The 21108-nt window shown below is 44.3% G+C and overlaps 1 protein-coding gene across 10 annotated transcripts in view; it reads right to left on the bottom strand.

The window, feature by feature from the left end:
- The window catches only part of prdm16 (PR domain containing 16), a 219485-nt gene that overhangs the window by 80724 nt on the left and 117653 nt on the right, over positions 1-21108 (bottom strand). For all 10 annotated transcript variants that reach the window (XM_052059150.1, XM_052059149.1, XM_052059155.1 and 7 more), the window contains exon 3: positions 17860-17907. In XM_052059150.1, the coding sequence (XP_051915110.1) occupies positions 17860-17907 (48 nt within the window). The remainder of the gene's footprint in view (positions 1-17859; positions 17908-21108) is intronic.

Genomic DNA, 21108 nt, shown 5'->3' with positions numbered 1-21108 from the left:
AACCACTCAGTACTGTCAAAAGTCTGGCCTTCAAAATAAAAGCATCTCAGGCTAATTACAGATTGAACGCTTCTTCTTTGACCACATGGTGGCTTATTTAGGGGTTGTTCTCAAACTGCTTTGTGCTTGTTTTAGTGAGCGAAAAATCGTCGAAAACCGAATCATTTGTAAACTAGAAAAAAATTAATTCCAATCTTTGTACATCAATTAAATAGTTGTAAGTTAAATAAGTAATAAGTAAGTTAAGTAGTAGTTGTTATAAGCACTTCTGGTTGACGATTGAATGAACCCAGTCTGTTTATTTTTTTTTCTTTCTCAGGAACAGACACAACCATTTGCAAAATCACACCAAACTCCTCATGCCGACGACACCGTCGATATGTGAAAACGACCGTTTGCAGTGTTTCTTTCATGATGTCTTATCTATTTGGTTTTTATGTCCGTCATTGGAGCCTTAAAGTTTTATGCATCACACTGTGCTATTTTAGAAACCTGCCTTGGGACGAAAGCTGAAAATGTGCATTTATGCTAAATCCGGCGCATTTACACTCTTTACTCTTGTGTTGATTAATGTGCACTGTCCCAATGGAAAAAAAAACGTGAAAAAATGAATGAATAAAATGAGGCGGCCCGGTAGTCCAGTGGTTAGCACGTCGGCTTCACAGTGCAGAGGTACCGGGTTTAATTCCAGCTCCGGCCTCCCTGTGTGGAGTTTGCATGTTCTCCCCGGGCCTGCGTGGGTTTTCTCCGGGTGCTCCGGAGAAAACCGGAGAAAACGCACGGCAAGCTAAATTGAACACTCTAAATTGTCCCTAGCTGTGAATGTGAGTGCGAATGGTTGTTCGTCTCTGCGTGCCCTGCGATTGGCTGGCAACCGATTCAGGGTGTCCCCCGCCTACTGCCCGGAGACAGCTGGGATAGGCTCCAGCACCCCCCGCGACCCTAGTGAGGATCAAGCGGCTCGGAAGCTGAATGAATGAATGAATGAATAAAATGAAAAAGAGTGGAACTTGACAAGATCCTCAACAATCTTCATACGAACACAAATGCATTCATTTTGTGTTGTGTGTGAAATATATACTTTTTTTCTCTCATTCTGTTTATTAAAAAAGGTTCATTTTGTTCTTTCGGTAAGGACACCTAATACTCCTCTATGAACGGAGATGGGTGATCCATCCCATAACCGTAACAAACCTTGTTACTTCAAAAACATTCTTGATGATGATTCACAGGGAATAAATACATTACTGTTGGGATTATTTTCCCATGACGAAAACAATGATTTTAAGAGATCCATTCGTGTGTGTGTGTGTGTGTGTGTGTTTAGACTGGGGACACTTTGATAAATGGGCAGTTTATGGTGCTGTCACACAGAGGATGTCTATTGGGAAATAGTCAGCCACAACCACTAGTGTGTTGTGTGTGTGTGTGTGTCCGTGCAAAAAAAAAAACGGGGTAGGGGGTGGGATGCTCTTGTCATCTGATTGCAAAGCCGCAGCCTGGTGCATGATTAATCAAACTGATTGGATGGGGCAAATATGGTTTGTGATAGCGCAAAGAGGGAGAGGGTCACAGAAAGCAATTGATTGCTCTGTTGTACGCCAAGAGGTGCGTGGGTGTGTTTGTAGTGCTGTGATGAGTGTGTATCTGTGAGTGTACAAGCTGGTGTGTGTGTGTGTGTGTGTGTGTGCGAAGGTGGCGAGTTGTGTATAAAGTGAAGCTGCTGCGTGTTTGAGGGGCAGGGGTCAAATAAATGGAACATGAAAGACTAAAAACGTAGCGTGGCGGTGCTGACACAGCCACAAGGCTGTTAATATCTCACAGGGGCCACGCTCTCACACACACACACACACACACACACACACACACAGACACAGACACACAGGAGAACAAACACATATATCTTCAAGTGGTACACAACGTTTGAGGAATTGAGCTGCGGCATTGGCGCTTTGTAATCGCTGACGAATCTTTACATAGGCCTTTTGTCCCTGAACAATAGGGAGTGGGGACGAAGTTGTCACTCGTGGGCAGGGTGAAACGGGGGCTTGCAGCAACGCAAGAGTGACACCACCTGCGCTGACATCAATGAACTGACACAAATAGGTCTCCTTTAAATCTGCTTTGATCCGTTTTCCAAGTTTGTAACTTGTGCGTGCCGCTTAGGATACAAACGATCGCTTTGAGCACTGTTTTTGGTAGACTGTGCGATTGCTGTCAAAATGGCCTTCTCTGGGCGGTCTGGCTCAGAGAGTTAACTCACCTCAGACATATCCGACGATTTGGTAACAGAAAGTAGCAGAGGTTACCACGTCACATGCGGGTGCCGCATACCCTGTTTTAGAGACTTGATTGGCGGTCTCTGACGAGGCCTATGTGGGTCGGCCTGAAATACTCATGGAAACAATGACGGATTGACGGACCTTCCGTCAGTAGGACGGAAAGTCTACCACTGGAAAGTAGTCTGCGCTCGGCGTAAAAACGCGTGGCAATGGTATAGTTCTGCTTGTTTATGAATTCCTTAGACACTCTACGCCTGGCGAACATCTTCCCTCTGGCATATCTGCAAATTTAGTTCAAAAATGTAGACCGGATTTTGAAAAAGTAGAACACAGTTTTGGTGTATTTTGGAGGCAGACAGATTCGGCACCCCACAAACGTATATGGTGGACCTCATGTGTGTGAGACAATCCCTTGGAATGACTGTATAAATCAATTCATTGAATGAATTATCATCATTATCATCTGAATAATATTTTAAACCCCCCCCCCCCCCCACTGTCACTACTGAAGGGGGGCACGTACGGTCACGCTTGAACACATGACCAGGGATGCCAGGCGGTCTTCAATTGCCCATGCCACATGCACGGCCGAATCCATCATCCGCAAGGGGAGATCTTGCAGTTTACTGGCTCCCACTGTCATGCACAGACCCCAGCGAGTCCATTTCTGTTTGGACTTTTTTTTCGACTTGTACTCGGCATGATAAGAGGACCCCATGTGTCATCTTTTACTTTTCTTCTAAATTAGCTTTTGACAGTGTGGCAATGGGGTTCAAGTGCATGCAACCAAATTGTTGTTTGTAGTTGTTAAACTCAATTTGGGGCCAAGTCGGTCAATAAATCACATTCAAATGTGTAGAGCAGCTGTGTTAAAGCAGGCATTCTCCTTCAGGGGCGGAAAAAATGTCTTCCATTTGAGTGTACTATGAATGATTTTTTTTTTTTTTATAAAAGCATGATTAATACATGGGTCTCCGTCATTTGTTCAAGTCAACTTTTAAAATAGTTATTTTTAAAGTGAGCGCGGGTGTTTTATTGGCTCCCCAGTCCCCACATGAAGGTCTGCACTTTTTAAAAAATGACAAAACATAATAAACAAATCCCCAAAGCTGTGGCTCATGGACCCCCAGGGGGTAGTGGTGGTGGTGGGGGGTTGATTTTCTCGAAAATCCACCATTGTAAAAGCAATGTTGCGGCAACGAAGAGCATGTTATAATTAAAAAAGGAACAATAATGAGCAGCGTATCCAGGTCTACCGACGAACTACAAAAGGATCGATCAAAGTCAGTTCTGCTTCACACAGCCCACCACAAGACATAAAGATCAGCCCCCCCCAAAAAGTAAATCTGTCATTTTCTTTTCTCTGCTTCTACGCTCCCCATTAAGTCAGTTCCACTTTTTGACCCCGTGGGCAGGTGCGACTGTAATTAGCCATTATTTGACTATCAAAAGTCAGCAGTTGATTAAATGGCCCCCGAAGCGGTGCGCGGAGCACTTTTCCCTCTGAACCGAGCCCCATAATTTCAAAAGCTTCTTTGCGACCTGCTGAGGGCCTTTCAGGTTCCGTGAGACGCGCTTCCGACCGCTGCTAAGAGCCTGTTGCCGGCGGTAATCAAAACTGATCATCTTATGGGAGAGAAAAGGGTGGTGGTGGTGGTGGGGGGGGGAGTGAAAGAAAGGCTCGGGACTCAAGCAGAGAGCCTTCCATTAGAAGTGTGTGTTTGGCGCTGAGGGGGTCCGTAGCCAGCAAGTGGTGAAAAATGCTGCCTTCTTAAGGCAAGTGAATGGCGTCTCTTTAGTGATTAGGAGCAGCAATAATGGGCACCCCCTACCTGTTACCCCTAAGTCCATTTTATTGCTAATTCATTTACCTGTTATTTTAGACATACTTGACAGCAGTCACCTGCTAAGAAGTCATGTTTGTCAGGCAGGTATGCCCATTAGCTGGGGATCTTAAATGAACCACACAATGGTGCACAAAGGGGGGGGGGGGGGCAAGAAAGGGCAGCATTGTTGGATACAGATAACACCATGCAGTTATCCTGACCTAACATGGAAAAACATTTCTTTCCACGCCAGAAAATAATTAGATTTTAATCCCCCCAGTGTGGTACTCAACTAATGCATTTTTTTTTTTACTTTAAAACTGGCTAATCTGCTTTTGTGCTCAGCTGTGAAAATCCGGTACACTCCGCAAAAATAAAGCTTCATAAATGTGTGTCAAAAGATGTGATTTTTTTTTTAATGAATTTATATTTAACTTCTAAAGTCATTTTTATGACGGTATTTGTCAGCAGGGGTACTCAATGTGGGCTAATGGACTAATTTTTAGTGTGGATCCTGCAGTTAAGTGTGATTTATTTTAGCAATATTTCTATATTCTTCCTCTATGTTCTCTAATTAGTCTCCCATTTTACCGAAAGACTGCATTATTCAAAACAAAACAAAACAAAAAAGCCTAATTTCGCAGTGAATCATGCATCTGTTAAAATTCAGGCTCTGCTGAGTGGCATTCAATTTTGTTTCCCAGGCTAAATTGCTGACTGATCTTTTTCAGTGAGCAAAGCCATTAATATCCAACTAAATATTTGACGAGATGTGAGTTTATATTAGAATAAATCACGTCGTACACACACACACACACACACGAGAATATTCCCAAAAGAGAATTGGAGTGGAGGGGGGGATAATCACGTAGACTTCCTGGTTAATGTTGTGGATAATACTCCCGAGGGAAGAACTCTTTATGAAAATATGAGCTTCTCCATCTGAAATGTCACAACTGAGATTAGAGTACGCTTGGATTCCTGATATCAAGTCTATCCCCGTGGCACGTGGAAAGCGAAATGGCTTTTTGGCGTTAATGTGGCAGAGCGAAGAAGCACAAACAAAATATGTAAATGCAAACAAAGATTTGACTGCATCATTACATTTGCCTATTGAATTTTTCCCCCTGAGAGTCCATCACCTGAGTCAGTCGTCTGCACGGCGGGAACAAAAAGCTGTGAGACGACCAGCGTCGGCTCTTCTCTCTACGCGGGCTTGAATGAACCCAACATCATGGCTCGAAATGTTACCGTCACTTTCAATGTAACGAAATGAATAAAAGGATTATCCAGCGTGAATTAGCACGAGGACACATACTTTGTGTGTGTGTGTGTGTATGTGTGTCATTTTCCCACCTCTCCCGGGAGATCCCCCACTCGGCCTAATCATTGTTTCTCCAACAGATAATTCTCGTGTCGTAGCCGGCGTCTCTACGTGCTGTCGCTTCTGTGTTAATTAGCGCCGAGCACGGCTGAGGGTGCTCTTCCTCTAATCACGTAATTAGGGGTGACGGCCTCCATGCTTGTTTACTCAATTAGCCGTCCTTTTTTAATTACCCAATTGGAAGCCAGTCAACTGTCCTTGTTAGTTCAGGGAAAGACGATTCCCTGTTTGTGTGTGTGTGTGTGTGTGTGTGTGTGCGAGTGTGTGTCGTTTGTTGACGAACACGAGTGGACGCGACAACAATTCTCGAGGCACTTTGGGGTAGCAAACCAAATTTGGTGTTCACCGGGAGGAAGGAGAACTGTGTTTTTCACCCTAAAAGAGCAAACGACTGCAATTCAATTTGTAATTTCCAATTACAGTAATACTCGTTTATCTGGGTTAATGGGGACCAAAACCACCCGTGATCAACGAAAATCCAGCGAAGTAGCGACCAATTAACATAAACAGGTGAAAAAAAAACATATTTAAGTCTGCAAACGGGGCGGCCCGGTAGTCCAGTGGTTAGCGCGTCGGCTTCACAGTGCAGAGGTACCGGGTTCGATTCCAGCTCCGGCCTCCCTGTGTGGAGTTTGCATGTTCTCCCCGGGCCTGCGTGGGTTTTCTCCGGGTGCTCCGGTTTCCTCCCACATTCCAAAAATATGCATGGCAGGCTGATTGAACACTCCAAATTGTCCCTAGGTGTGAGTGTGAGTGCAAATGGTGGTTTGTTTTTATGTGCCCAGCGATTGGCTGGCAACCGATTCAGGGTGTCCCCTGCCTACTGCCCGGAGACGGCTGGGATGGGCTCCAGCGCCCCCCGCGACCCTAGTGAGGATCAAGCGGTACGGAAGATGAATGAATGAATGAATGAAGTCTGCAAACGGTCCGCGAGAAGCTGCAAAATAACAGAGTCACATAGAGCAACATATACAGGACTGTACTCCGTGTATATTAAAAATCTGCGATAAACGAACCGCGAAGTCGCGAGCGATCACTGTATACCTCTAACAGTACAAACATGTGCAGGATCTATATTAAGATTTTTTTTTTTGCAAGAAGACTGACAAACATGCCAGCATTCCCTTCCATGAGTGGATGCTGAGGCCACATGCTTCAAATTACTATCGGTCTCATTTATTTCCCGCAGATGTAGTCATTAATGATCACGTCTCTGCCATAAAAAGAAAGAAAGTGACGTCTCCTGGTGAGCAAGATTGATGGTTGCTTTAAAATGGAGGCGTCCGGGGTCCGCCGCTATTGTTTCTCCCTTCCAGCCTCGCCACCTAAGCACCCCCCCGCCCCCCCCCCTACACTCCTTCCACCACTCCACTTCTCTTTCATGTGGATTAGGGCCAGCCGTTTATTTAACAGTTCATTTGAGCAAAGGGCCGAGCAAGGTGAAGGTGGTGGGAGGGAAGGCGGGGGGGGGGGGGGGGGGGTCGTCGGCAGGATGGCTGGCAGGGCGTCTGTGCAATGCCGTGGCGGGACGTCCCTTTGCGGGATAGTGCCAGGCTGCGCTGCGGGGAGACGAGACAGGGCCTCCCCAGTGGACTAATGCCCTGTAATGAAGATTAAGACTTAGGCAGAGAGTCGAGAGTTCGGTGGCGATGGGCGGACAGGATAGGAGGGGGGGGGGGGGGGGGGGTGGCCGGTTGAGAACAAGGAAAGAAGCAGAAGGTTTGTTGTTGGGGGTTTTTTCCCACAAAAAAATGCTTCGAATAGCACACCAGAGTATAAACACAAATCCACGATCATTGTAATTATTTTTGTTTTGCCCCTCACTTTTCTCTTGCTGGAGCGTCACCATTTCTCAACGAATCTTCATCTTAAAGTCACCCCCCCCCAAAAAATTGGCATTCTTTTATGCCAGAGGAACAAAAAAAAAGTCACGCCATCGACGGACCGGTTGTCCAATCGGATGCTGCTCACAATTGTCGCGGACAAATTGACCTCACGTCTACAGATTGTTATGACGTAGTAATAGCGATACATCCAAGCGGTGCGTATTTCATCAATCCCACGCAATCTCCACGTATTTTTTTTTACATTTTGGGCCTTTTTGTGCCCGTGCGTGCGGCTGTGCGACCTTCTCTTGCGTATTCAGAGCGCAAGCGGCCTCAACACACGCTATGCTTCACTTCGCACTCTGTGGCTAAAAGCTCCCCGAAGAGCTGTTAGGGCCAGACTTGCTGTGTCTTATACTCCACTTCCATCCGTCTACCTTTTTTTTTTTTTTTTTTTTGGGGTGCAAATGTTATATACCTCTGGCAGCTAAAATGTGTACGCATCAGTTTGGATGGATTTTGATGGATGGATAAGTAGGTGGGTGGAGAAAGGGTGACTTTTTTTTCACATGACCTTGTGTTGGCTGGGCCACCCTGGCTGTCTCTCATCCCAGACAGACCGTGTCTGTAAACTGGTCTGCCAGTTCTTGCCTCTCTTGGGCATTCTGGCATTCTTCCCCATAAACCCCCCCGACCACTTCTATTCTCCGGCTGCCTCTTTTCCTTTGCAGGTTTCACGTTCTTTGCCGAGGTATTCGTCCCTTAACATGCAACTCTGAGGACTTCTCGGTGGCCTTGGTGCTTTTCGACTTGAAATGACACCATCCATTTCCATCATTCTAAAATCACAACACATTAATTATGACGCTGATTAATCCGCAGCCCCAAAAAGATGAGATAACAAAAATGTTTAGTGAAGTAGTGTGACAAAACGGGACCCCCCCCCCCCCCCCCCTTCCCGGCCCTGCAGAGGTGACATTCTCACACTCAGACGAACCTTTTATCTCCCTCGTCTGACGTAGGAATATTTTTGACAAGGACGACCACACAACTCTCCATTCTTACGTCGTCACGCGGCCTCCTGGTCTCCACGGCAACGCCTCGTGGGTCATCAAGTTATACCACCAACGCACTTCCGAGGCCTGCCTTCTGTATTCAATCTGTCTGCTTTAATGGACTCGCCACTGCCTTGATAGACAAGACAGTGTGTGTGTGTGTGTGTGTGTGTGTGTGTGTGTGTGTGTGTGTGTCCACCTACACTGACAAAGTCCAGCGGTACTGTGTTTCAAAAAACATCTTACACAATATTCATAAAGCTTCAGTGAAATGTGTTCTCGTGAGAATTGACAAGGAAATAGTTTAGCACTTTACAATGTTTAAATTGGACTTGTTTCCAGCGACAAGTCACCGTGTCTGTGCAAGCTCTGTGCACAAGTGCAAACACACACACACACACACATACACACTACAGGGAGGGCGTGTGTATTTTACCGTAATTACAGAGCTGTCAGGACTTTCATATTTCCTTCAATATGCAAAAGATCCATCCATCCATTTACAGCGGGGGTCACCAAAACTTTTAAAAGTGAGATCTACTTCTTGAACAACCGATCAATGATACAAACACGCACACGAAAAAATACATTTTAATAAAATGCTCATATTAAATTAAATTGTAGTATTCACAGTTATACCTTATGTGAAGAAAATGACCATGTTCAAGATTGCTCACAATAAATGGGGAGGAAATAAATACATAAATCAACGTGCAACACTTAACTCATTCAGTACCAGCCAATTCTGGACCAAGTCTGAAAAGACGTGTAAAAACGTCTTTGGGAGCGAATGAGTTAATAACAAATCTTCTCGTTCTCGTTCTTATAGGTTGGTAAGCGATCTGCAGCCTTTGCCACCTGACTACGGCAGAGAGGTGGGATAAATCCTGGACTGGTCGCCAGCCAAGTGCAGTAGTGTGCAAAAACAGCAATAACAAAATGAAGACTTTTAAGAATCATGTCGCGTAAATGGCGGCCCGGCGGTCCAGTGGTAAGCACATTGACCTCACAGTGCAGAGGTACCGGGTTCAATTCCGGCTCCGGCCTTCCTGTGTGGACTTTGCATGTTCTCCCCGGGCCTGTGTGGGTTTTCTCCGGGTATTCCGGTTTCCTCCCACATCCCCAAAACATGCATGGCAGGCTGATTGAACCCCCTAAATTGTCCCTAGGTGTGAATGTGAGCGCAAATGGTTGTTTGTCTCTGTGTGCCCTGCGAGTGGCTGGCAACCGGTTAAGGGTGTCCCCCGCCTACTGCCCCAAGAAGGCCAGGATAGGCTCCAGCACCCCCCGCGACCCTTGTTGTGAGTGCATACTGAGCCTCTTTTTGACACTCGAGTGGGCAGACATTATGAAAACTAATGCAAAAGGAGGCACAAGCTCACATTTTCTTTACCCAATGAAAAATGGAACAAACAGGACACGGAGGCAGTGCAATATCAGGCAATAGATGTGCAGACTGTGGCAGGCAGACCAGGACCATTGGAAGCTGAAAGGCATGTAAACAAACACGTGCACATACACACGCACACACACACTCTCGCTCTGTCTCACACACACACACGCACGTAGGCCTTTGAGGCATAATGACAGAATTCTACAGTAACCATCGTTGTAAAAGTTCCCACAGACGAGCTAGACATGAAGACCGTTTGAATTCTCATTCCATCTAAACTCGTCTTCCATTCCCCAAAATGCCTTTCAAGTAACTCTGACTTTGACGAGATGTCCTGAAAATCTGGAATGTCGCCCGACAGACCTTGGGCGGTGCCCCCAGAGTCATTACAAAAAAAACAACGTGATTATTGCAAACTTGACCGACATTTCTGACAAGCAAGTGCTGAAACACAAAGGCAGTGTATTTTGGATCGCCAACGCCATGTTTACAGAGGTTAAAAAGTTCAATGCAGATGTTGAACACATTTTCTTCTGCACTGGCTTACCATCAAAACCCTCTTAATTAATGTATATTATTTTGGACTGCACATATATACACTGAACATGACATCGGACATAGAGCGGAGTGAGCATTCCTCGAGATGGTTTCAACTTCATTTGTGTCTGATCGAGACGGTGTCAGAAGGCAATTTTATGCTTTGAAAGATTATCCTGCCCACGAAGCAAACGTTCCTCAACAGGCAGGATTTTGAACATGTGAGCACAATCTTAGAATATTTGTCTCTGCGTGTGTGTGTGTGTGTGTGTTTTGGGGGCTGCCGCTTATGGAACCATATAAAAACATGTCACTCAGAACCCATTAAAAATAACCCCACCCAGCAGAAGAAAGAGACCCATATCATCATTAAGTCATCTTGGGGCAAAGTGAAAACCACAAATATTATTCCTGCACCTCTCTCCTCCACGACACCCACGCAGATCACACACACACACACAAAAAAGCGACATAGCCTTTTCTATGTCTTTTCATTTCGTAGCCGAGAGTTGGAGAATGACAGGACACATTTAGGATCTTCGTGACTGGATCGTCTCTGTGTACTCCATCTTTTTATTCATGCAGCCATCACTCTACCTTCTTTCTCTATCCATCGCGACTTCGCACCTCTACCCAGTCTTTCATTTCAACAGTCCCACGCGCATCTTAATATAAGATAAGATAAGATAAAAACCCTTTATTAGTCTCGCAATGGAGAAATTCCCAATTCACAGCAGCAAAGTTATGAAAGGAAGAAGTAGAACAACAAAATATAGGAGCTGCTGCAAAGGCAGCCACTCTCGCGGAGCCATTTTGAAGTCAAAATAACAAAAAAAACACAACACAACACACAGGACACAGACAGTCGTGCAATCTTCACCAATTTTCTGCATACACTTTGTTGTCTGAAGCAGTTATAGATGAAAGAGGAGAGGATCAAAGTGTCCTTTCACCATTGGATCAGAGGTGAAAATGTGCACACGTCTGCTACAAGCTAAGTTTTGAAAGCAAACACGAAGCCTTAACATCCATTGACGAAAAGAGATTAGTTCACTTCTCCTGTCCCACGTAATCCGCTTCAAACTCCAAGCCGCGACTCCCAGTCCCAGTAATATGATTATACGATTCCGTTTTCAACAGTTGTCTTTGTCTTAAACTTTGGTCAAGTTTTTCCACTCGGTTTTTGTCACCAACAAGACTCGGCCATTCATTTCCTATCCAAAGCATTTTCCCCCTAAGTTGTGTTTCAACAGACAGCAGACAATTTTCCATCATAAACGCTTTTATTAACCGAACGCAATAACCCCCCTAGTCAGCTCAGCAAAACACGGGCAATAATAGCGGAACACATCCTGTCAACACATGTGACTTCAAAATAAAAGCCGGGGAATATAATAACATCGTTTCCCCACACTTTCTTTGGCCCCATTGTGGCTTATTCAGCAGCCACACCCAATAAACAAGCACAAAAGACTGAAAGTGTGACTGCACAGCAAGCCAGCATGGTACCAAAGAAATGTGCTAAAACTTTTATTATGCTGGAGTGCTTTTAGTTTAGAGGCCTGGCTTTTGACAGGATGTGTTAAGTCCAATGTTGCCCCAACTTTCCAGACTGTTGCTAAGTGGACCTAAAGTGTTTATTGCCTTGTGTAATGAATAAAAGTATGAAATGTGCCATCTGTTGAGCCCTCGTTAAAAAAATATGAAAGAAAGTCCTCAGCTCCTCCCATTTGGTAATGGCGGCGACAAACAAGAACTCTGCCCTCAACGCTGTCTTCCATATGTCATCAAGAGTCTTCAATGAAGGTAAAAGTGGATTCATGTTCATGAATCCACTCCACCAGTCATTGACATTATTTTCTAACATTTATGAATGCTTTTCTGCTCCTTATTTGAGGATCTAGATTCCAAACTCTGGAGTGGATAACGTGGATTTGCATGATTTCCGATGGGACACATGACATGACACCATCTTTTGGTCCATATTTCTCAATGAACGGCTGAATGATTCATACAAACATGCATATTAGCCTACTAATCTATCCATTCATTGCTCCCTCATCAACCTCCATCAATATTCCCTCCCTGACTTTCTCCTTCAATCCCAAAAGTAGTACCAGCGTCAATTTCGAGTGTACAGTATTCATTTTTTAAATGATATTTCTGGGGCTGCTGTATATTAAATGCCGACGTTAAGAATATTCTTCTTCGCTCTGACCTATGAAGGAACTTGAGCACCACTACAAGCACCTTGAGCACAGCGGCAGGCCGAATAACGGTAAGGACGATGAAGAAGTTTCTTTTGAACAAAGGACATTTCAATTACAAACAAATATTTTATTGATATTTATTATTATTATTATTTTTGTTGCTTGATGTTATTTTGTATTGTTTTATGTTTGATATAGATCCCATCCAGCTCTTTGTATGGCTGCATTTTTTTGTTGTTGCTTTGTTTAATTTTTTTAATTAAAACTATGGAAAAGCACATTTTTAAAAGTAAACCTCAGCTGGAAGGAGCGTATACAATACAACACGATACATCGAACACACGCGCTCACACACACGTCTATGTATCCCTGTAACCGTGGGGCATTTGTGATGTTCAGCATGATGAAAAATGACTTGCCCCAATGGCACACCGGGGTGGCAGTGATGATAATATCTAGATAATCATTTCAAACAAATTACAATAATTATCAATCAATCATGAGCCAATTTCAGGGGGGGGTGGGGGGGGGGGGTGGTTAGAGGTTCGAGGTGGAGTTGGCAAGGAGGTAAACTATGGCCTGAAGCCATGGATCGCTTTTGTGACCCGTGAGCCTCACTCTGTAGGCATAATAGCTCTCGTACATTCAGGGTCATTTAGCGACCCTATTTAGAAACTCCTTTATACAGCTTGATGGGGGGGGGGGGGGGGGAAGAGTAAGAGAATCATACTCAAGCGTATGCACATGCACAGCCACAGCTGCAGCTGACCCCCTTTGGCTTTAATGTCTTTCAACACAGAGTGGGGAAAATCTTCTCAAAGGTCAGAGTTCATTTCAACTCCTGTCAGGGTTCCATTTAGGAGCCATGGCACATTAAAAACATGTTTAATATCTATTAATGTTTAATATCTAATCTTTCTGATGTGGAAATCACCAGTAATAACGTTTATATATACAAGTGTATATACAGTAGTTATATATATTATATATAAATTACACAATAAAATAAAAAAATAATTTTAAAAAATCAAATATATATATATATATATATATATATATATATATATATATATATATATATATATATATATATATATCCATCCATCCATTTTCCGAACCGCTTGATCCTCCCTAGGGTCGCGGGGTGCTGGAGCCTATCCCAGCCGTCTTCGGGCAGTAGGCGGGGGACACCCTGGATCAGTTGCTAGCCAATCGCAGGGCACACATAGACGAACAACCATCCACACTCACATTCACACCTAGGGACAATTTAGAGCGTCCAATCAGCCTGCCACGCATGTTTTTTGGAATGTGGGAGGAAACCGGAGCACCCGGAGAAAACCCACGCAGGCCCGGGGAGAACATGCAAACTCCACACAGGGAGGCCGGAGCTGGAATCGAACCCGGTACCTCTGCACTGTGAAGCCGACGTGCTAACCACTGGACTACCGGGCCGCCCTATATATATATATATATATAATTTTTTGTTGTTGTTGATTTTTTTATTTTATTGTGTAATTTACTGAAAGGTGAGCATACCTGTCAGAACAATCCATGATTTACTTCCTGGAGAGCATCACGGTATGAAAAAGTTGCCAAGTAGGATAGAGTCGCAGAAATCCTCCTGACATAGTTGGCTTTCGTGGTTAACCTTCCGCGAAAAGCAACATGAACCGATTGACTCTGAGGACCGAATGAACGGAACTCGCGGACAGAAAGCAAGAAAGGAGGTGAGAGAAAGATAGTGGCCTTCGGGGTAGATGATCGCCTTGGGAAAAAAGCAATCAGTGCTCATTGATTTTCTTTGCAGGCTGAATGGAGGGTGTCTATCTGGAAGTCATTATCTGCCATCTGATCTGCGCCGGTGTTTACACACATCAGGGCGGACAGCAGCGCTCTTCTGAAGATGAGGATTAGTAGCGAGACACACACACGCACACACACACACACAAAGCATCGACTGTCTTCATCACCACCCCCCATCTTTATATCACCTTTAAATCCAGGGACTCTGAAAGAGAAACAGCCGTACTCTGACACCCTATTAACTTCCACAGACGGTCGTGTGTGTGTGTGTGTGTGTGTGTGTGTGTGTGTGTGTGTGTGTGTGCGCAAAAGAGAATACATGTAAGCAGGGCCTAGACAGCTAAACAGACGGATCGTCGGGTTTTGTGTGGTCGGCCCGAACCAAATCAAACAATCCCTGATACTTTCCCCGATGGCCTCCGATAGCCATCTATAGCTCGAACAACACCGTCCGTCTACAAAGCTCGCCAGAGAGCCAAGGAATGAGCAGAGGATGAATGCTCTGAGTCGAAAGGGGATTCAGATAGCGGATCTATTTATTTTCTGTCTGCGTCCAGACGGGAGGAGGATGCACGTTTTTCCTCACGCGGCCCTCTCAATAGGGATCGATTTGCCTTGAATGGCAGTTGAGGACAAGGCACGACGACTTCAGATGGGAAGACTTGAAATCTCTTTCGCACAAACACACAGCGTAGGTGATGTTTAACGCACAGTGAATTATGTATCAAGTTTGTGTTTTGCATTTTTTAACGGTCAACAAGAATGCGGTGAATGCATAATTTAGAGGCCATTAGCGACAAAGTGACACGCGCCATTTTGTAAATGCTGCACGGCAAACCAATGAGGCACTGAGCTAGCAAAATATATATATATTTTTTTTAATTCCAAATTTAATTAGTTCAATTAACATTCTGCCTTAATCAAGCCTAGCCAGAGCGAAGGCAGGAAAAGTCAATGCCGACGTGAGCGCGTACGTTTTGTGTGTTGAGTATGATGCAGATGAATGAGTACGTGGTAAGAAATGGCTCATGCATAATTTCATTCATATTCATAACAGGCATGTGGCCTGCTGCCACCCGGTGAGGGCCCACCACAACTCACACTCTGCATAATGAGCCGTGTGGCAAGGGCGTATGTTTTAGATTTTTATATTCTGCCGGTGATTGTACACTTTTGTGGGATTTCAAAATGAGCGTGTGTGTGTGTCGAAATACATGCACGTGTGCGTTGGTGTGGTGGAGTTCTCGAAAACGTTTTATTCCACATTGTGCTAATTTAGGAAAAGGAAACAGTTTAAATACCCCGTGGTCAATTCTTTAACCAAAGATCTGCGAAGAAAAGGGCATTACTAAGTAGTCACTTGCATGTCTACATGACAAAATAGCACCCTCGAATTTAAATTAAATTCATATACCGTACCAATATATGTTTCTAAGAAGGAGTGATCGGTTTAAGAAAGGTTGAACGAATCTCTTAAAGGCCTGTAAACACACACAAGGCACATCAAATGTATGCCGCGCTTGCTAAAACTATTCGTTTGTCACTCTCGTGGAAGTTTACCAGAAAATCGACGCATCGGACAAATGAGAACGAAACAGTGTATATTTAAACAAAATTTTCAATTTCCAACCAAACCACGTCATTTAAACGTGTCTGCTAGCTTGCTAAGATTTAACGGAAAATGTTAGCATCGATATTAAAAAAAATAAAATAAACAAAACAATTCAAACACATACAGGAGCAGTACACCTTCTACAACGACGCTTTGAGGCATATTCTGCAGGAACAACAAAAATGCTAAAATGCTAGCACATGGTACTTATTTACTGTACCTGGTTAACGCCCCACCCCTTTTCACACCCCTGTGCTTTCGATATTACACAGGTGGTTGTGGTAATGGACTTATTGTGAAACACCTTATAATTGCACATTTTTCAAGGCTCCATTCAAGGCTGGTTCATCGAGAGGAGCCAGATGAAGTGGCTTGGGCATCTGATTCGGATGCCTCCTGAGCGCCTTCCCTGGTGAGGTTTTACGGTCATGTCCCACCGGGAGGAGACCCCGAGGAAGACCCAGGACACGCTGGAGAGACTATGTCACCCAGCTTGCCTGGGAATGACTCGGGATCCCCCGGGGAGAGCTGGAAGAAGTAGCTAGGGAGAGGGAAGTCTGGGCTTCCCTGCTAAAGCTGTTGCCCCTGCGACCCGGCCCCGGATAAGCGGTAGATGATGGATGGATGGATGGATTTTTCAAGGCTCTAAAATTCAACATCATCGGTAAAGCGAAAACACTCGCAGGATTCATTTCCTCATCGCTCATTTTGCTGTCGGTTCGAAAGGCCCTTGTTGTCAGCTGCCGCCATGCTTCACGGCTTCACCAAGTAACAGAGAGTGGTCACTTGGTTGGGGCCATCGTTCTTTCATGGACCATTAGATAGATGGACATGAACCCCGGTGCTGGCCTGTCCTGTCCTGTCCTGTCCTGACCTGACCTGGCGACATTGACTGGTTAGGGCGAGCTCCCAAGTCTCGGCAATAAATTTATCACCTCACAAAATGGTCGGCGACTGGCTAATGAGATGTAACCGCTCTTGTGTGCCAGTGTCAGTGATTTTTTTTTCTCTTTCGGGTGTGTTTCTGAAGCTTTCCTGAAGTTCGGGTTTTCTTGCGTTTTGTTTCCGCCCATGACGTGACTCACTGGTCAACAAAACTGGATACGATATTCCAAATATGTTCACGATGCCTTGAAAACGCATTGAACCTCTTTTCAGCGTAACCCGTTTACTACTACCGGTACTTTCTATACTACCCCCATAACGTTCACATTTCAAAGTCCCGATTTCACGTCATTCATTTTCCATTTGCCGATTTTGCTTACGACGAACACCTTTAGAACGTGACAACGACCGGATTTTCCCCACAAAATAGTGAAAAGGCTTTCGTTTCGACGGATCGTGGGAAGCTAACTGCCGCCGCGACCTCGCTTACGAACAAAACGTACAGCGTGGGATACATCTCGTACATTGTTGTACTTCACTTTCGAAAGCAGACGAAGCTCAGCCGACACTACGAATTGGCAAAGTCGACCATTTCGGCAATCATCCGTAGTGGCAATCGAATCATGGCATATTTCGAGGCCAACAGATGATCGTAAAGGGCTTTGGCGGCGCAGCCCATCCTGAACCGGAGAAGGCACTGAATGTTTTCAGATTGTTTCACGTCTTATAAAATCATTTTTTCTTCATATACACGTATTTGTAATTGACACGTTTAACGTATTATACATCCTAGCTGGCACCCATTTTGTTGGAAACGAACTACCGTTAGAACGTACAGATTCGTTCTGTTCCTCGAGGTACGTTCTAACCAGGTTTGACGGCAATAAATAGAACAGCGGAAACTCGTTTTCAAATGACATCGAGCCTTACTCAATTCGTGCGGGATGACGCAACATCGTACCGCACGTCAGCGTGTTATCGCTCTCTCAGCACAGACGTTTTAACAACACAAAGCCGTCTCGACGCCCATGAACAGGTCCTACCTTTTTGACGCAGCTGTCGGGGGACGACTCGTCGTGGTCATTCATCATCTGGGAAGACAAAGAATTACGATGATAAGGACAAAAACCGGAATGACATCGAAAGAGAATATTGATCTCTGTTCCGTACAAGGCCTCGGTCGGCCAAGAGGTTGTGACACGAGCACGAGGCGTTCACAGTACTTCCCTTTGGGCAGCAAATATGACCAAAGGGGGTATAGAATAATGGACCGAGAGGTCACCCAAACACACAGAAGCCAACATTACGCCACACACGCCCCTCCGGATGAATGAACACCCTAAAGATTTGACGTTAATTCTCCGCTTCAGCATTGCAGGAAATTTAGTTGAGACCGCGTCTATGTGTGTGCGTATAATTAGGCCTTCGAGCGAGATTTACTCGGGGCCAGATAGAAATCCGCGTCTCATTTGATGTCCCCTCACTCTTCCTTCTCCGATGCCCATTGATGGCAAGTGATGAGTAATTGGAAATGGCTTTTGAGGGGAAAGTTGTTACAAAGCATCCTCGAAGAGAGGCACAAGGTAACCTCACTTTCCCCCGCTTCCCTCTGCACTTTTAACAGTCGTTGTGCTTTTTGTCGACTTAAAGTAGAGCAGACAGGAAAAGTTCCCGGTCCATTAAAAAAGGCACATGAGGCATTTATCGGTTTCGGAATCTGCCGTGGACACTGTGACGTGACTCTGTGCCATAGAGCTGCTTCTTTCTTTTGGAATGACGTCCCACTGAACATTCGGCAAGCCTCCTCGCTGCCCATCTTCAAAGCCCTCGTCAAAACTCACTTGTATTCTTTGGCGTTCGACTTAGATTTGTTCTTGATTTTACTGTTTGGTGCTTTCTACCGCCTTTATTACTGATTTGTCTTACCGTTTATTGTGTGTGTATGTTAAATCGCTCCATGTACAGCGCTTTGTATTGAGCGATGGCTGTTTGAAGGTGCACTATAAATACTCTTGACTTGACTTTTCTGCAACCATGTTGTCGATTTCACTTGTTTTTGTTTTGTTTTGAGAGGGAATAAATTTCATCTGCGCTGTATGCTACACATACAGCACATTTGACAATAAAGTCGTATCCAAAACAATCCAATCCAATTTACGCCAAATGAGGAATGGTAGTGAATGGAGATGCGCTCACTCAAACCAGTAGCCATGAAAGCTATGCTAATTATTTAGCTTGATAAAGGGAAAAAAGCTTTGGGCTAAAAAAAAAAACTGGCTTATTCACCTCTAAAATAAACACACTTTTGGACATTGTTCACCCAATATCCGTGACAACAACAAATAATTCACAGAATGTATTCCGGAGCGTATGCTCCCATTTGGTGTGAAGCAGCTCCCCTCCCAGGTACGAATGTCCCTCTTATGTTCGTCATACTGCATCTGTCACTGGCCGACAAAGTTGCACGTTATTGTTTCAATGTTTGAGTCCTAATATTTGCATCTCCATGACTTGTTATGGGTACATTATTTAAAATCAAAGCGAATTGAAGTTGACCAGCATCCTGGAATAAATTGTTTCATTTTAGTGGTTTCGCTCTCGATGAAATTGCGCTTTGGCAAAACACACAATAAAAAAACCACAATTTTCCCCCTTTCTTAGAATGTTAATATTTCCTTAGAAATGTCATTTTTCTAATGAATGGACATGACAATAAATCACCAAGATGGAGAGCAAGACGTTGGGTGTGTGCGTGGGTGGAAGACTTCCTCTTTCTTGTACCAGCCGCAATTGTTTCCCAAACCAGCTACTGCGTTGGGTCACCTATAAATGCGTCCAATAAAAGTAACAAAGGCACCCCGCCCCAAAAAAAGCGGTCCAAAAACGGGGGTGCTGGACCCTATCCCAGCTGTCTTCAGGCTGTATATATATACATATATATATATATACACATACTGTATATACAGCCTGATATATATATAAATCTATCTATCTAGATAGCTAGCTAGCTAGCTAGCTATCGATATCTAGATAGCGATCTACTGTATCTAGCTAGCTAGCTAGCTAGCTAGATAGATAGATAGATAGATAGATAGATAGATAGATAGATAGATAGATAGATAGATAGATAGATAGATAGATAGATAGATAGATAGATAGATAGATAGATAGATAGATAGATAGATAGATAGATAGATAGATAGATAGATAGATAGATAGATAGATAGATAGAATCAACAAGCATGACAATGAGGCAAGCTTTGTCTTTTTTAGTTGTAGGCGGGAGGGTGGAAGGATAAAATGACAATCAAAAATATGCTAAAAATAGATCTAGTGTATGTAGACCGCATTTTGATCCTGTGAAAGAATGGTTCCTGAAAAGTGATACTCACTCAAGAGTGTTTGACTCGCTTTCCTAAAGTAGAGAAGGAATGTCTTGTAAACGAAAAGCTTTTCTTTCAGTCATTACGCAATAACCGGGTACCCCGACTGGTGAAAATGTATCCATAGTACATTTTCCGCTACATCCTGATAGCTACAGTGTGTAAATGAAGAAGAGCATCCATCATATAATAATTGAGGAGTGATTCCGTGTCATTGTACTGATACTGCGCCGTGAGGAATGTGAACACAGCCACATCGATGTTTTATCTTATTCGGGTTTTGGTGGAGAGTCAAATTTGTCAGGCACGGTGGAACATACGTGGACAGTGACAGTGTACTCTGATTACAACGCAATTGAATAGAATATTGATATCCGTACATTGAACAGCTACAATAGCATTTGGTTTCATCACAAATAGGAACCGCATTGCGATTCCCTTTCAACACTGACGTACAGTATGCACACGTGTGCATAATTACATATGCAGAAAACACTGACACCTACTGTACACACACACGCTCACTCACGCACACACATAGACGCTGACGGACAGAAAGCGCAACAGAACCCCACCATGCAAATAAATACAATATTAATTAAAGAGGGAAAATGTGATTGGCCACTGACTGCTGCTGGAGCTGTGATTTATTGCAGATGTCATTTCAAAGTGACTTTTGCTCCGGCTCACTGAGACAAGTCCAAATAGAGGCTAGCTTATGTTGAGAAGGATAGATTTTCCACTACATAGACAGAACTAAAATGTCCATTTGTTCTGTATCTAGCCGGCTGAGCGCTGACATGTCAATATGTCTCGCGGAGAAGAGAAAACACCGCAACCAGGGTAATTAGAAAGTGTGTGTGTGTGTGTAACTCTCGCCCTGGCCCGTATGACCTCAACCGAAAACAA

Source organism: Hippocampus zosterae, chromosome 2, assembly GCF_025434085.1.
Source record: "Hippocampus zosterae strain Florida chromosome 2, ASM2543408v3, whole genome shotgun sequence".
Classification (NCBI taxonomy): domain Eukaryota; kingdom Metazoa; phylum Chordata; class Actinopteri; order Syngnathiformes; family Syngnathidae; genus Hippocampus; species Hippocampus zosterae.
Note: the sequence above shows the minus strand (reverse complement) of the source record. Positions and strands in the feature narration are given on the sequence as shown.